This window comes from Aedes albopictus, chromosome 1, assembly GCF_035046485.1.
Source record: "Aedes albopictus strain Foshan chromosome 1, AalbF5, whole genome shotgun sequence".
Classification (NCBI taxonomy): Eukaryota; Metazoa; Arthropoda; class Insecta; order Diptera; family Culicidae; genus Aedes; species Aedes albopictus.
In genome coordinates, this window is record NC_085136.1 from 69474840 (window position 1) to 69491882 (window position 17043).

The window sequence follows — 17043 nt, forward strand, 5'->3', positions numbered from 1 at the left end:
GGAATGATATCTACGTTTTTTTAGGAATGTGATCTGAAACGAGCTACTCATATTTACTAATTCAAACATGTGAGAAACGCTGCTTGCTGTTTACACGCACATTTGTCCCAAAGCTAAATAAATGATATAGTAAAGGGATGCGTATTAAAGCAATTTTTTATCCATAAGAAGTACAAATATATGGCAAGGTGGATTATTCAGCAAAATAAACGTAAAACTTCGAACCTACAATGTTATCCAACAATGTTGAAAGACAATTACAAACAAACAAAAAAAAACATAAACAGGAAACAATGCCAGGAATCGGATGGATCTGGAAATTAAATCGATTAATAAAGGTACATCAAGCAATAATCAAACAGAAATGGTAATTCTAATCGCGAAAAGAAAAAACAATAATCAAACTTGTAGTTGTCAATAAATGATCGCGATTCTCTGGCAGTTTCCTCTTGCACATAGTTTTCGTTTTCATTTTTTGAATGTCGATTTTGTTATGCACTCACGCACACATTCGTGTGTTACTGTTCGTGTTGTAACATTCACAAGAGCAATTAGTTCTAGTATAGCATCGATCAAGAGCACTGGTCTGTTAGGAAATGCACACATGTTCTCGTTTGTTCACCTTTAGAAATGGGGAGATCAGTTGGTTAGTAGAGGTTTGTACAACTCGAATCAACGCGCGCGCGAGAGAGATATTCGGGACATCGTTGCACGAAAATCTGCTCAAATCGTCATCATTTCTTCGTATTTTCATCGGATTTTTCGTTTAGCAAACTGTAGCGAATAGCGATCATTTTTCGGCGGAAGAAACAATAATTAGAAGTTTTTTTGTGACAGGCAATACCAAAAATTAAACTCATACTGTGGAAGAACAAGATACAAAGCAAGTCAATGTAGGTGTGTTTGTGTTTTAAGTTGTGTGTTAGGTTTAGTGACATAATTTTTAAAGCATTCTTCAAAGCATAGAGCTTGTGCATCATAGGGGAGTCCTTGATTTTCAGGCAACACAATTTGAATTTGAAGGTGGCGTAAGTGGCTTGAAGGTGAGATCGGACTTTTAATAACAACATGATTCTCGTGGATTTGGCAAAACAAGGTCGAAAACCATTTACTCCAGAGGGATTCTCTCTTCTTCGAAAATAAGTTCATCAAAACCTTAGAGCACCGCCACGGGAGTCCTCATCGCTATCCCTATTATACCGCTCCTTTTCGGGTGCTATTTTGGGTTAGCACCCCACTTTTCCACCGGTGGTTTCTATTTTGGGTTTAGGGACTCAAAAACATATTGATCTTCCACCGTGCGTTGCTAAAAGTGGTCCTTACTTAAAAGTAAGTGCATTGTGGTTTCGCAGCGCTGCGTCACGAACACTTATGCAAATCTACTGGTTGAAAATAATGCTGGTTGGATTTTACCGGGAACAGCTGATTTTTGTTCACTATTTTGCACCAGTAACACAGGTAGTGTTCGTGTAATGCAACGTGTACGCATATGCAACACCACTAAAAGCAGAAACCACTATTAAAATCGGACGTAGTACAGCCTGGATTTGCTGGTTGGGTCAGGATTCATTTACAAATATCATAACGCCAAAGTTGACCTGTTTTGACACCCACCCACCCCTTCGTAACACAGTTTGTATGGGAAGAAAAATTATTTGTTCGAGCTGTAACACCATGAAGGACATCCACCCACCCCCTCAAGCGTTATGACATTTGTGAACAAGCAGTCTCCGGTCTCCCTCTAGTCATTTCTTGTCGTTTTATTTTTAAAAGAATATTTAAATACTACAATACTGAAAATTCTCTCAGTTCAAGTCAGTCTTGTTAGAATTTTCTAGACACTGCGTACCGTTGTACAGGAATCACACTCGTATCACATGTCTGTCCGGGGTATAAAAGGACTGAGTTTGGCCAATAGAGTGGCCAATCATAAACTAGGTGTGACAATAGTGAGCGAATGTAAAACTTGAACAAATACACTACGAGTGCCACAGATGGGCAGTTGACCAACTATTAAATTTTTAAATAAAACCGTTGAATCGGTGTACGTGGGAATTATTAGTGTTGCGTCTGTTTGTTTGTGATAGGGTTCTGGAAAACATCTAGTCACGTAAGACAAAGTGCATCAATATTCATCTCTTGGTTTATTGATCCACTGCTGTTTATTTTCCACACCACTGCTCAGCTCACTTCACCGCAAAATATAAATAAAGAAAGTGACGTCACACAAACCATCGGTATAGCAACTCAGTGCAAGATTTGAGTGGGTCCCCAAATGTGGAAACCCATCGCTTATCCCATGTCGCGTCCTTATTTTTCATTCCCGTTTAGATACCGCCGGTGTGAAGATGGGTCCCTATTCAGGGCCCGGAAATAGGGATAGGGACCCAGATAGGGACTCCCGTGGCGGTGCTCTTAATAGGTCGCTATTAATTAATAGGTCGCGACCTTAATTGTCCCTTGATCTTTTCGTCGTCTTGTCTCTCCTCTTTTCGTTTCTAATTTAACACATATCCGTCCAGCATCCCATCTATAGAACAGTACTTTTGAAGGGAATATCTTGAAAATTATACAATATTTTGGCATACTGTCTTCGCGAAAAGTGATCAGTAGATTCATGCTTCGTATATGGCAGCGTTTCTCAAACTATGGGTCGCGACCCACTGGTGGGTCGCAGGCTGAACTTTGGTGGGTCGCGAAAGCTTGAGCGATATTATAATAAATGTCCTACTTAACTTATGTCTACTGTAAAATAAAACAAAATCTAAGAGAGTATAGATTAATCAGCAGAAATATTTCCAGGAACTAGATTTCTCCTTAATTCAATTTATTTATTTTTATTATGAGTCTTCGTCCGGAGAATATAGAACATCGAAACACAGAGAAACAGTCGTCACGCTCTGCTCACTTCCCATCGATCACCTTTTAACGGTTGATTCAAATATTCGTTAGTAGGTCGATTGGCCATTCACGGCGCTGGCATCGCTTTTCTATTTGACGGTTACTCACTACCGCCACCTAGTGATGGCCCGGCGCACAGTACATTTAGCATTGGGCGATTGCGTTTTCGTGACGATGTTTTTTTTAATGAAATTTGAAAGTGTTACCTCTGTTTCTCTTTGATTGAAGCTACTGTCTGCGTTCTGACATCGAATCTGGTAACACTAGTTTACAAAATTTAACGAATGTCGTGAACTTCTGTCAACGACCAAAGTTTTTGAAGCATAATTTAGCGCTGATTTCGAAACCGTGCTTCAAAAAATTCAAAGTAGAACAGTTTTTAAGTTTTAGTTCAATATCGAGTTTAACAACTTTTTGAAATATGGAATTTAATAAAATTCAAATATCTTGCGTTTTGTTCAACCAATTTTAAATCTTTTTCCATAAATTAAAAGCTTAATATAATATCATTCGACCATCTGAACGCAGGTATTGCGTCAGATTGATGAAAATCAAGATAATAACGAGTTTTGGGTACGACCTTCTTAAATTTTAACAAATTTTTCAAAAATACATAATGTATATTTTTTTTTCAATAAGAAAAAAAAAACAATTTAAAAATTATTTCTCAACATTTGTTTGACAAATCATATGTAGGCGAGTTACAGTAAAAAAATCAGCTCAATCGGATCATTGATTAGAGAGAATGAGATGTTTGAAGTGAGCGACTTTGCTAACAGAACAAAAATCAATTTCAGATCATCAACCTTGTATGGAAAGTCGAAAAAAAATCGCTTCACTGTAATTTTTTTCCTTCGCGTTTTCGAACTCAGGGAATGATTTTACACCAAAAACGCTCATCACTTACCGAGTTCAAAAATGCTGTAAACTAGTGTAATCGAAAGGTTCAAGATGCTGGGAAAATTTTATATATTATGTTCTGAAAAATTGCTTTCACGGCAGATTTTTTAGTTTGACAGTTGAGTACTAGATGTTGCTTACAATTTATTTACAATTAGATTACTTGACGTGTAAGTTCAACAATTTGAAATTCTGAAAAAAAATACTTGAAATTAGCAAAAAATTACCAAATTTCGACAAGAAACCACCGAATGTCCACCTTATTATTTGTTTATTTTTACCTAACTTCGGTAAACCTTAACTTCAGTAAAATTTTTATAATTTGAACTTTTACAGTTATCAGAACACCTAAATAAGTGATTGCATTTAATCAGAAATAACATGAGCGTATGAAAAATATGATTACAATTTCAAGGAGATTTTCCAGATATTCTAGTTCCACAATTGAAAAAAAAAGAGATAAACCATTTTTAAAGGTCTTCAAAGGCGCTAAATTGACACAATGTCTCCAAAGAGTTTGTATAAACTAAATAAAAGAAATAAAACAAATTTCAAAAATGGCGTATGTTATATGCTGGTGGGTCGCCAAAGTCTATTAAAATCTAAAGTGGGTCGCAAACTGAAAAAGTTTGAGAACCCCTGGTATATGGTGATCACTCAACTTCAGAATTGACCCACTAGGTGGCGTAAACTTTGCTGCAAGGTATTTTCCTAATATCTCAACCATGGTTTAGAATACAAAGTTGGTGTCTTCGGTGGAGTTATTCATATGGACGTCAATCTTATTTTTGAATAATTTCTAGTTTGAAATTTTCTCACAAGATGGTGCTCTAGTATCTAATATCATTAATCATTGATTTGATTTGATAATGTCTTAGCTCAACAAAAATATACAATGTTGGTGTAGAGCAGCGGTCACCAAATTGCGGCCCGCGGGCCGCACGTGATTCTGAGTTCTCTATGTTGCCGTAGAATTTCTTGCATTGTTTCTTAATGAACTCTTAAGGAACTCCCAAAATAGTCTAGAATAACGCGTTTGACATTTCACAAATGGGTCCAGGAGGTGCAATATAAGCAGTTGAAAAAATAGGCCCGAGAATCACTGGTGTAGAGTTTATTCAGATCTGCTTTCAAAAAGCAACTGCTCAGATAAGTCTCCATGAAATCCTACCAAATATAAAGTGTAATTCCTGTAGGGAATCGTTCCAGGATTTCTTCTGGAATTTTCACCGATATTCTACTCACGGATTCTTCTTTGATATCTCTTCAAATATTCTTCTACGGTTTGCTTCCGGAATTCCTCTTTGAATTTTCCTCACGACTTTCCCAAATGGATTCCTACCAAGATTCTTTCAAGGATTTCACCAGAAATTACGTCCTACCGGGCTTCTCCTAAGGATTCTACCCAGGTTTTCTTCATTGATTTGTCACGGGATTCTTTCAGGGATTTATTTTTTTTTGATATCTTCTGAGTTTTCATCACGTATTCCTCACGGGGTACTTCAGAGATTTTTCCCAGGCTTTCTTCGATTGTCTTCACCGAGATTCTCTCAGATTTTTTTCCGGTATTCTAGGGAATCTTTCCGGGATTCCTTTAGCGATTTTTCCAGGATTCTGTCAATGATTCATCCAGTTTTTTTCCTGGAATTTCATTAGGAATTCTTCCCGAGATTATTTGATTGAATCCTCCCGGGACTTTTTTGGGTTTCTTCCGGGACTCCCAACAAACATTTTTTGCTGTATAAGAGTGGATTTTTAGCTTTAATTTTAGCTTAAAAACTCTTGTTCAGCTAGTACTGTTTCTTAGGCTCCTTCGATATGTCAATTTCTCGGTTTTTACTTGGGCTAACTAAGCCATGTTCACCTCGGGACTGTTCCAGAGATTCCATCAGGGATTCCTCCCGGGATTTCACTAGAGATGTCTCTCGAGATATTTTCTGGCATTTTTTGAGGAATTCTTTCATTGATTTCTCCAGGGATTCCTAAGGGGATTTTTTCTGAGGCTTTTTCAGACATTCTTGTGGAAATTTCTCACTGGATTCATTGAGGAATTACTCCAGGTTTTTTTTTATCCCTATAGAGATTCCTCCCGTGATTCTCCAGAGATTCTTTTATTGATTTCTTTTTGATTTTCTTTTTTAATATCTCCATAAATCTATACAGAAATTGGAACCACTGGAACTCTCTTGAGGTTTCTTAACTGATTCCTTCCGGCATATTTGCATTAATAATTTCTGGGATTTCTTTATGACATTCCTCCGAGATTTCTTCATGAATATTTTTCCGGCATTCCATCAAGGATTCCTTTAGGGATTGCTCTCGGGATTCTTTCACGGATTTTTCTGGAGATTTTATCAGGGATTCTTTCAAGATTGTTCCAGGTTGCTCCCCGGATTCCTTTAGGGATTTATCCCGGAGTTCCTACGTTAATTCCTCGTGGGATTCATTCAGGCATTCCTCCAGAATCATTTCAGAGTTTTCTCCCGGGCTTCTTTCGAGATTCCTTCGGGATTTTCAAAGGGATTACTTTTGAATTTTTATCAGCGATCATTCAAATATTTCTTTAGGGATTCCATCAGGATTCTTTCATTGATACCTCCCGGAATTTCTTCATTGATATTTCTCGGGTTTCCTCCCAAGATTCATTCAAGGAATCTCTCAAGGTTTCTTTCCGGAATTTCCTTTGGGGATTCCATCGCATAAATCGCTCCCGGGAATTCTTCATTTATTCACGCCGATTTATCTGTGGATTTCTTCCAGATTTTTTTTTACCGGGACTGCTTCATTGATTCTTCCCGTGTTTTCTTTAGATATTTCATCTATGATTCCTACAGGGATACCTTCAAAATTCTGTCAAGAATTCCTCCAGGAACTCTTACTGATGGTGATCCGTTAGGAACCTCCATTCATTCCTCCCGGGATTCATTCCTGCATTCCTCCGGGGAATCCTATCGGGATTCTTTTACGGATTATTCCCGAGATTGCACCAGGGATTTTTCCATAATAGTTCCTGGGATTTGCTGGGGTTTCCTTTGGGGACTTCTTCCGGGATCCTTTCATTATTTCCTCTTGATTTCAATGATTTCTTCAGGGATTCCTCCAGAATTCTTTCCGGGATTCTTGTGGAATTCTTCCAGGATATTCACAGGAATTTCCTTTGAGCTTCTAGAATTCTTTCCGTAATTCTTTAGAGGATACCTTCAGGAATTCCTCCCAGGATTCCTTGTTTGAGTTCTCCTGGGATTCTTTCATTTATTTTTCCCGGTATTCCTTCAAGCACTCTTTAAAGTTTCTTTCCGGTATGCATTTGGAGATTCTTTCTGGGATTTCTTTCAGAGATTTTTTCAGATATTTTCTCTGAATTCAAATTTCAAATATTTCTCCCACCATTCCATCGATTCTACTAGGATTCCTTGATTTAGTTCTCCCGGAATTCTTTCATTGATTTTCCCCGGGATTCCTTGAGGCACTCTTTTTAGTTTTGTCATTGTAGAATTCTGTGAGGAACCTTCATTGATTCCTCCCGGGACTTCTTCATGGAGATTTTCCGGCATTTCATCAGAGATTGCATCAGGGATTCTTCCGGAATTATTCCGTGGGTTTTCTCGGGTTCTGTTTAGGGACTTCTCACGGGTTTCTTTCATTAATTTCTCTAGATTCCTCCGGGGATTCCATCAATGACTCCTTCAGGGATTTCTCTTGAGATTCCTTCAGGGATTAATCCAGAGTTCTTCCCGGGATTCTTCCGAAATTCGATATTCAAAAGGATTTCTTTTGAGACTTTGGAATTTCTCCCGTGTATTCTTCTATGGTTGTCGGGGCCCGTGGCGCAGTGGTCCACACGTTCGCTTCATAAGCGGATGGTCATGGGTTCGATCCCAGCCCCGGCGCTTGCAATTTTTCGTCAGTTGCTCTTTCCCTCTTCGGAGCATATGCTCTAACGAACCCGGAAACTTGGATATCGGCGAACCGCAACTCATAATGGACGACCCTCAATCGGACTGGAAAAGGAACAGCAGCCACACATCAGCATCATCGTGCTCATCATTCTACCGTGGACAGGGTAGAAAAGTTGAAGCAGCACAAGGCACCAGTTCGATATAGTTGAATTAGAATAGAATACATGTAGGCGCTGCACAAAGTGTAAGTGCAGCGTCCAATTGGAATCGCTCACGTAGTGCCCTAGTGGACAAAAGGGCTGTAAATTAGGTTAAGTGATTAAGAATAAAAAAAATTCTTCTATGGACACTGTCTGGGATTCCTTCAGGAATTCCTCCCAGGATTCCCTATTCGAACGCTGCCGAGTTCATTGATTCTGTCCGGGATTCCTGCAGGCACTCTTTCAGGTTTCCTCCCGGGATGCATTTGCAGATTCTTCCTGGGATTTTTTTTTCAGATATTTCTCTCGCTATTCCTTCATTGATTATTCCCGGATTTCCTGTAGGGATTTCCACTAACATTTTTTTTCAGAGAATTTTGATTTCTTTTCCTTCAAGTATTTCTCCAGGAATCCTCTCGAGTTTCTTTCATGGGTTGCTCATGGGATTCTTTCGGGGATTTATACCAGGATTCCTCGTTGAGTTTTTTTTTCTGGATTTCACCCAAGGATTTCTTTTGGTAATTGTAGCAGGATTCATACAAATATTTTTTCCGGGATTTCTTCTGGGATTTTTCCCGAAATTCTTTGATGGATTCCTGACGTGGTTTCTGCAGATATTCCTCCTAGGATTTATTCAGGCATTTTTTCCTGAGACCAGATTCCTCTAGATGAATTTCCTGGGATTCCTACGAGGATTACTCCATGTTAAGAGGGAGAGGTAATGGACACATGGGGATTCTCCGCTAGTATAATGAGCCATGTCCAGGATGTCAAAAATTGTTTAAAAAAAAATGCAACGTCATCTATGGATTCTCTTTTACGAAAATATCCTAGTCCGACCAGAGATTGAACCCATACACTCTCAGAATGGAGTTACTGTTTAAAACAATATTTGAATTAGATTAAACAAGAGTGGGAGCGTAAGAGAGAAAAATATGTGAACTAGACAGACTTAGTGGTAAGCCGTAGTGTAAATATATTTTAGAGTATCTCCCGGGATTCCCTTTGAATGATTTCTTCGCATTTCCTTCTGGTATTCTTCTAGAGATTTCTCCCAATCAGAGATTTATTCCCAAGATTTCCTACAGGATTTATTTCTTGGATTTCTATTACAGTCGGAACCCGCTCGTTGAGCCACAACCTCCACCCAACCAACGAATTCGATTCGCTAGTTGGGTGAAGTGACAGCAGCACAAGGGGCGTGCTCATTGTTTTTTTAAATCATGTTTAGGTTGGAATCAAAAAGGAAAATTTTTCAATTTGTTTCACATTCAGAGCAAAACTGATACGTTTTGCAAGATACATATATGGCCAATGCGAGAAATAATTATTTTCACCCATTTTTAGAAAATATAGATGTTTATGAAACCACCCGGACCAAAAGCAAGCACAAAACGCTTTCAATGATCGACAAAATAAAGATTGCCGATGTTTTGAATTTGTTTCGAAGTAATTGTACATATTCTTTCTTTTTTTAAGAAATATGAAACAGAAATTCTTTCGATTATCAGTAAAGTTTAAGAAACCAATAACTCATTAGCTCGCCCCTCGGAATTACAGATTGGTTGTCATTTTCAGTTTGACATTGAATTATGACATCCAGGTACTTTTTAGTTGGCTGACAGCTCAACTAACGGGGTCCCAACTAAAAAGTCACCCAACTATTAAGCCCCCAACCAGCGGGTCATGACTGTACAGCTTCTCCCAAAGTTTCTTTAGAAGTTCTCTCAGGTTTTCCCTATGTTGCTCCCAGAGTTGCTCACGAAAGTTTTCTCGAAGTTCCTACAGTTCAATGACCCTTCAATGACCTTTCGTGAACTTTCGTCTAGAGCTCGTCTCGGAATATTTCTGGAGTCTCCCGTGACTACTCCTAGCAGATTCCTTCCCATGTGCTCCCGAGATGTCTCTCAGAGTTTTTTTCAGGATTTATCCTTGACTTTCTCCCATAATTTCTTCCGGTATTCTAATAGGACAAATTGGTGAAGTACTAGATTTGTAGTAATGAGCTGAATATTAGTATGGTGAGAAGGTCAATTTTCCGTTTCTGCAATAAAATGGTGCAAAAAGCGTGGGTGATTCCTTGCCTAATTTGATGGCGTTTGAGCAAAACTTTGGTCAACAGTGTTGTTGTTTTCTCCATTTCTTGCAACATAAACAACATAGTTATCCAAAGTTTTGCTCAAATAGCATCAAATTGGACAAGGAATCATAATACCCACGCTTTTTGCACCATTTCTTTGCAGAAACGGAGAATTTACCTTCTCACCATACAAAAATTCAGCTCATTACTACAAATCTAGTACTACACCGAACGTGTCCTATTGCGATTTCTGCATGGAGCGATGTCACTTTTTTTCTGATAGTGGTTTCCTGGATTTTTTTCCTGTTAGCCTCTTCAAAATTCTCTTAGAGTTTCTTCTGAGTGAGTTCTGGTGATTCTATAACATTCCCCAGAAAACCATTCCCCAGAAAACCAATCCCCAGAATTCCATTCCCCAGAATGTACCATTCCCCAGAAAACCATTTCCCAGAAACCCATTCCCCAGAATGTACCATTTCCCAGAAATCCATTCCCCAGAATGTACCATTCCCCAGAATTCCATTCCCCAGAATGTACCATTCCCCAGAAAAAAATAAAACTATTGCTTTAATTCTGAATGGTTTATATTAATAGCTAAAAATCAAATATTTATTCGTAAAAAATCACCGGAAGAAACATCCTGCCAAAAATTCTTATTTGACAAGAAAGACTTCGGAAATAAGCATGATTTGCCCTTACAATTTAGGCTATTGGTATAATTATTGGCATCGCAACTGCTTACTTTTTCAACATACATTTTTCCTTCTTTTCTGCATAGGCTGTTCTTTCGAATTGTACTTTTCAGTAAATTATCGGCATCAGAACTTTTTACATTTTCTACGTAGTTTTTTCCTTCTTTTCTGCATAGGCTATTCTTTCAAGTTACACTATTCAGGTCATTATCGGCACCACAAGCACAGGTGTTTAGAAATTTAGAAAAAATATGAAATAAATATAACAGCAATCTTAACACCGGTGGAGGCTGTAATGCCCATAATTTCCCGAAAAGTGCAATTCGAAAGAACAGCCTATGCAAAAAAGAAGGGAGAATCAATGTTAAAAAAGTAAGCAGTTGCAATGCCGATAATTTCTTGAAAAGTGCAACTGGAAAGAACAGCCTATGCAAAAGAAGGGAAAATTTTTGATAAACATATAAGCAGTTGTAATGCCAACAATTCTTATAACGACTCAAACATTTTTTTTAACGAAGAAGGAAACGTAATACTCTGATAATTTCCATCGTACATCGATTTAACGGTTTATTTGAAAATTTGAGAGTTGACCAACTGCCAATTCGCGGCGCTCGCATAGTTTTTGTTTGAGTTTGACGTTTGCTCACTACTGCCACCTAGTTGATGATTGGCCAAATTCAGTCCTTTTAGAATTAAGCGAACCTATTTCCGAGACTAAAATTTAAATCGAAAAATGTTCGAAGTGTTACGTCTGTTTGTCTGTGGTGACATTGTTTTCCTTGCGGCATTCAAAAACCCAACACTGTTCCTTTTTTTAAACAAGCTTTTTTTTAGAATTTAGGCAATTGGTACAATTATTGGAATTATAACTGCTTTCATTTTCAACATAGACTTTTCCTTCTTTGCTGCATAGGCTGTTCTTTCGAATTGCACTTTTCAGGAAATTATCGGCATCACAACTGCTTACTTTTTCAACATAGATTTTCCCTTCTTTTCTACATAGGCTGTTCTTTCGAGTTACAATGTTTAGGCTAGTTACAATCGGCACCACAAGCACAGGTGTTCAGAAATTTGAAAAAAAAAATTAATAATAAATATAACAGCAATTTAACACCGGTGGTTGTAATAATGCCCATAATTTCCTGAAAAGTGCAATTCGAAAGAACAGCCTATGTAGAAAAGAAGGGAGAATCTATGTTGAAAATGTAAGCAGTTATAATTTAAAATTTTTTACTAATTGCCTTAATTTTAAGAAGAATATTGTTTAAAAAGAAGGAACATTGTTGGGTTTTTGAATGCCAAAAGGAAAACAATGATACTTTTTCCCTTCTGTTGGCATTCAAACTGCTTATATGTTCACTTTTTCTATTCCATTCCATAGTATTGGAATAATGATGAAAGCCCTTCTCATACCGCATGAATGAAGAGCCTTTGAAGCGAATAATAAGGAACAGCCATTGGGATGGATCCCTCCAACCGTTTGCAAAGAAAAACGTGGTCAGTTGAGTCTTAAGTATCTTGTACACTGAACAACATCAGAAGAATTTGCGTTTTCTCTGTAAATTTTGCACATCACTTTTAAAACGTTATTCATCGTAAAACAAGTGCTGCACAATTTTCACAAATCTGTCAAAAACAAAACATTTTATAGCAACGCAACTAACAGTTTGTGAACTTTCAAGATAGGTTTAAAGATCAACATGCAACTGTGTACAATGGTAATTCAAACGTTTACTATTGTAGAATATTTTTATGGATATGTATGTATGTATACATTTTTACCTTAATTTGTTTCATATACCGTACAAGAAATAGATATTTGCTCGTAATAACACTTTAATGTTAAAATCCTTGCCTTTAATACTTATGACACACATGTGATACAAGAATCACTGTACAATTGCGCTTGAAATGAGTTGGAATTTTCTTGACACTGCGTACCGTTGTACAGGAATAATACTCGTATCACATGTCTGTCCGGGGTATAACATATCATTATGATCAACATTTTACTGTTTGTGTATCGAATTAAACTTTTTAGCAGAGTATATTAAGCTTTTCTGGGGAATGATACATTCTGGGGAATGGATTTCTGGGGAATGGTGCATTCTGGGGAATGGATTTCTGGGGAACGGATTTCTGGGAAATGGTACATTCTGGGGAATGGTACATTCTGGGAAATGGTTTTCTGGGGAATGGAATTCTGGGGATGGGTATTCTGGGGTATGGTTTTCTGGGGAATGTTATAGAATCGTTCTGGTCGGGATTTTTCCAGTATTTCTCAAAATACCACCTGGGTTGATGCTTCTAAGAAATTTCTAGAGAAACATCGACAGGAATTTTGGAGGGATCTCGCGCGAAATTCCCAGAAAAACTGTTCGGAAGAAGCCCGAGAAAAACTGGGATAGGAAACCTGTTCCCTTGCTGAGCGGTTCCATTTTCATACTACTCAAAACAAAGTAATGGAGCGCTGTTTGTTTTGTTAGAAATGTAATGAAGCGAGCACGAAACAAAAAGAACTGAATCAATCGGTGCCGTAATTGCTTTGTTTTTGAATAGGATGGATTTGGAAGCATAAGATTACTTAGGGCACAATATAAGAGAATTCCTGAGAATAGCGGAATGAAATATTTAGGAATTTTATAGGGAGGAACTCCAAAAATCTCTAAGAAAAAATCCGTGATGAAGTATAGAAAAATCTCACGTGAAAATCCAAGACAAACCCCGGAAAATTTTGCAGAAGTCTTGCAAAAATTCAGGGATTAACTGTTGGAAAGCTATTCCAAAAATCTCTGAATCAACTCTGAACTAATTCTAGAAGAAAGAAGTAAGTAATACCGTGAGAAACTCTGGAAGCAATACTAGGTAAATCTCCCAGAAAGTTATCCCAGAAGGTACTCCTGCCATGACTTTTGTAGAAACCCAGTGAAAAAATCCTGTAGAAATCGTGGGAAGAGCTATGGAAAGGGATCCCAGGAACCACTGCCAGAACTCCCGGAAGGAATCTGGGACCAAATCCGGCAAGAAATATAGGATAGAATGGATAGAAGGATAGAATGTTAGGAAAAACTCCTAGAGAAATTCAGAGCGAAACTTAGGGAAACCTCCAGAAAAAGAAAACCTAGATTATTTTAGGCAAGAACTCCAGAGGAAAATGCAAAACAATTTTAAGAAGGAATCAAGGAAGAATCCTAGATATAATTTTGAGAGCAATTCCTAGAAATTTCCAAAGAAACAGTTAGACAGAAGTCGAAGTTTGTATGAAGAGTTATGTTTCACAGGAATGAAATCCACCTTCAAGATACTTATGCCACAATGTCGCTGGTTTCTCTTTTCATGTGATCATCCGGAAAATGTCATTCAAAAACTTTCAGTTTCATAAAATTTTAGAAAAAAAACCTCACCCAAGTACCTCTAGGTGATTACAGTTACCGTTGCAGGCAAATCATATGTGCAGAGAGAGAGAGCTAAATAAAATCATTCAGAGAAAGTTATCACATTCATTAGCTTCTCGCCAGTTATCAATAAACACATATTTCGCGGCGTTTGCGGAACCTAATAGCTATAAAAAAACGTTTCATGAGAAAACAAAAGATAGAGATAGAAGCAGTCAAATTGCAAGCAACCAGTAGCTGTTGTTTTCCGTTGTTGGTTCAATGCTAAAGAGAAAGTGCAATTGTGCAGACACCTGCTTCGAGAGATCGATACCCTGGTGTTTGGTAATAACGATGTGGGGATACTGGCCCTACTTATTATTTATACGACGCTGCGCTTACGGAGCCACTTTTGAAGTTTTTTTGTAGGATTTGTTTAACCGATCTCTCACTCCTACGACATAAGTGGATTTAAATCAATCTATAAAGGCAACCTACATAATTATACGACACATGTCAGTGGAGCTTCGCCAAGTACCGAAGTGCTAAGTACGATATACATGCGGAATTGGCCCTACGTTAAATTTACAGCGAGATCACGAATAAATACTGACTTATTTTTTTCTCTATAGAATGTATCACAGCGCGTTAAATACATATCGCTTCTATCGAATTCCACGTAGCGGCTTTATAAGAGCTAGTATTACTAATGATAACGAAAAAATGCAAAATATTCGGATTTCTTTTTACACTATTAGCGAAGTTCATTAACAGCTAATATCTCATCGAAATGGAAAATAAACGATTCATGGAAGCAGCACAGTATGTAGCATAACAATAACTTGAGACCAGACCACATTGAGTAATAACCTAAAAACAGTTCTAAATGCCCACAAAACGCAAGCACATTATAGATAGCGAAGACGATTCCGAAACCATACAAAAAAGGCACTTATCGACTAGACTAAGTTAGGGTTTAGTCAACCACATAAGATCGTTCTCTAATCTCTAGAGAAAAAAATGGATTATATACGACGTAATCACTAATCAACAACGAATACTCGGTACCTATAAATACATAACTAGGTATGAATAACCCAAGGGCCCGCGCGGAAGGAAACCGCTCCTTTCCCACATCAGTCCAGTTCGTTCGGAGTTCATCTTGGATCGGAGCTTGAAGTCCAAAGCATCCACCAAGAGAACGATCGCAGTTTTCCCACGTTTTGCGCGGTTCAACCCAGACTTACCTGAAGGGGGACTCAGAAACGTAGAAAAAGTTGGATTTCGGAGACTGTTTCTTCATATTCTTGGAGCAGTTTTTTTTTTAATGCTGTAATGGGAACTTCGATACATGCGCTACTGCCAATTCAGTCACGTGTCATGCCTCGAGCATGTATGCTTGTCAACAAATCTCCTAGAGCAGAAGTATTGGACAAGACGATCTGTTTAGGTAGTATTAGAGACGAGTGGATCGATTGACATGTTCCAGATGAAGAACCTTTATCAGACCATCAATATACATACCTTTGAGGGTTGTTTAGCAGATTTAGTGTTCAAGGTACCCTTGGTCAACCAACTGGGATATACTTCCTGATTTAGTCAAGGTCAAATTTTGTTAATAATATCCAGCTACTAAAACTCCAGTATAACTTTCCAGTATAAGCTTTCCCATATAACGTGGAACAATTAGGTGGATTAGAAGGACTCCCATATAACATGGGACAATTAGGCGTAGAACGGCACTATTGGTTTTTGAACATTGTTTGCCGGAAGCGCATGGAGTCGAACACCAGAACATATCAATGACTATTTCCGGAACCCTGCTCTTAGTTGAGACGACCGTTCCCATACGCACTAGGTTCATTCTAGGACGTCTAAGTCATTGTAGAGTCCTTCGAAGTGTTTCTGAAAAGCATTTCTCAAACATTTAACGATTTCTAGACATTCATGGAGTTCAAGATATCAATAAGTGAGGTGAAATCCACCGTGAGCAGAAATGTCAAATATTTGGATGTGCTCTACTGTATCCTCCAACGTACGCACTCATCCTAATTCAGGGTATCTGAATTCATCCAGAATACGCTCAAACATAATTAAAGGTCCCAAAATCCAGCGTTTTAAACGTTTCCAGTCCCCATCCAAGTATTCCCGGGTTAACCCATCGAATCGATAATGCCACATCGCTGCTGTCCAAACTTCCCAAAACGTCGAGAAGCGACAGGAGTGACCCCGTTCGTCAAGCGCAACCCCATTCCCCGAAAAATGAAGAAAACCCCTTCCTCATATTTACAGAATAATCAAATACTGCGGACAGCGATGGGTCAACAGCACCATCGTCAGTGACAGCAGCAGGTGCAACTGCAACGTCGGAAGTGCCAACGGAATCGTCGACGCCAGACAGGACATTAAACTTTTGCCCTTGGTCTTACCGTTGCTGCCGCTTCCATTCATCGTTTCTTCCCGTTCCCGTTCCTCCCGCTCGAGTTCCTCGATCAACTGCCGGTAGCTATTGATCGTGGGACTCCCAGCGACACCCCCCGACGACTGATTTCTACGATTGAGCAAATTTTTGTGCAACTTGGACAGTTTCAGTCGGCGCTGAAACAGCAGATTCTGCTCGTCCCGGTCCTGCTGCTGGTCTCGATTATTGCTGCCACCGATGTCGGTGTCTTCTGGGACAGGTTCTTCGTTGTCAACAACGGCCGCTGCCAACGAAGGCCTCCGACAGTGGGTCGCACCGGATCGGCGCAGGTTGCCAAAACCGAAGGGACAATCGTTCTTTGCTCCATTGATAGGAGACGACGCGAGTTTGTTGTCGTTAGTTTGTTTGGGGTGGTTGTTAGTATGGTGAAGGGTAGAGCTTAAAGAGTAGGGTACTGACATTAGTTCCTGCAGTTTGGCGGACTTCTCGGCCTCCTCCTGGCGAAGCTTCTCGTAGTCGGCCGTCATCTGCTGGTGGGCAAGCGATAGCTTCTGGTTCGTGCTAGAATGCGAAAA

At 38.8% G+C, this 17043-nt stretch overlaps 1 protein-coding gene across 3 annotated transcripts in view; it reads right to left on the minus strand.

Moving 5' to 3' along the window:
• Nucleotides 1–17043, minus strand: part of LOC109410340 (kinesin heavy chain) — an 82819-nt gene that overhangs the window by 10563 nt on the left and 55213 nt on the right. For all 3 annotated transcript variants that reach the window (XM_062844772.1, XM_062844771.1, XM_019683889.3), the window contains exon 5: nt 16928–17029. In XM_062844772.1, the coding sequence (XP_062700756.1) occupies nt 16928–17029 (102 nt within the window). The remainder of the gene's footprint in view (nt 1–16927; nt 17030–17043) is intronic.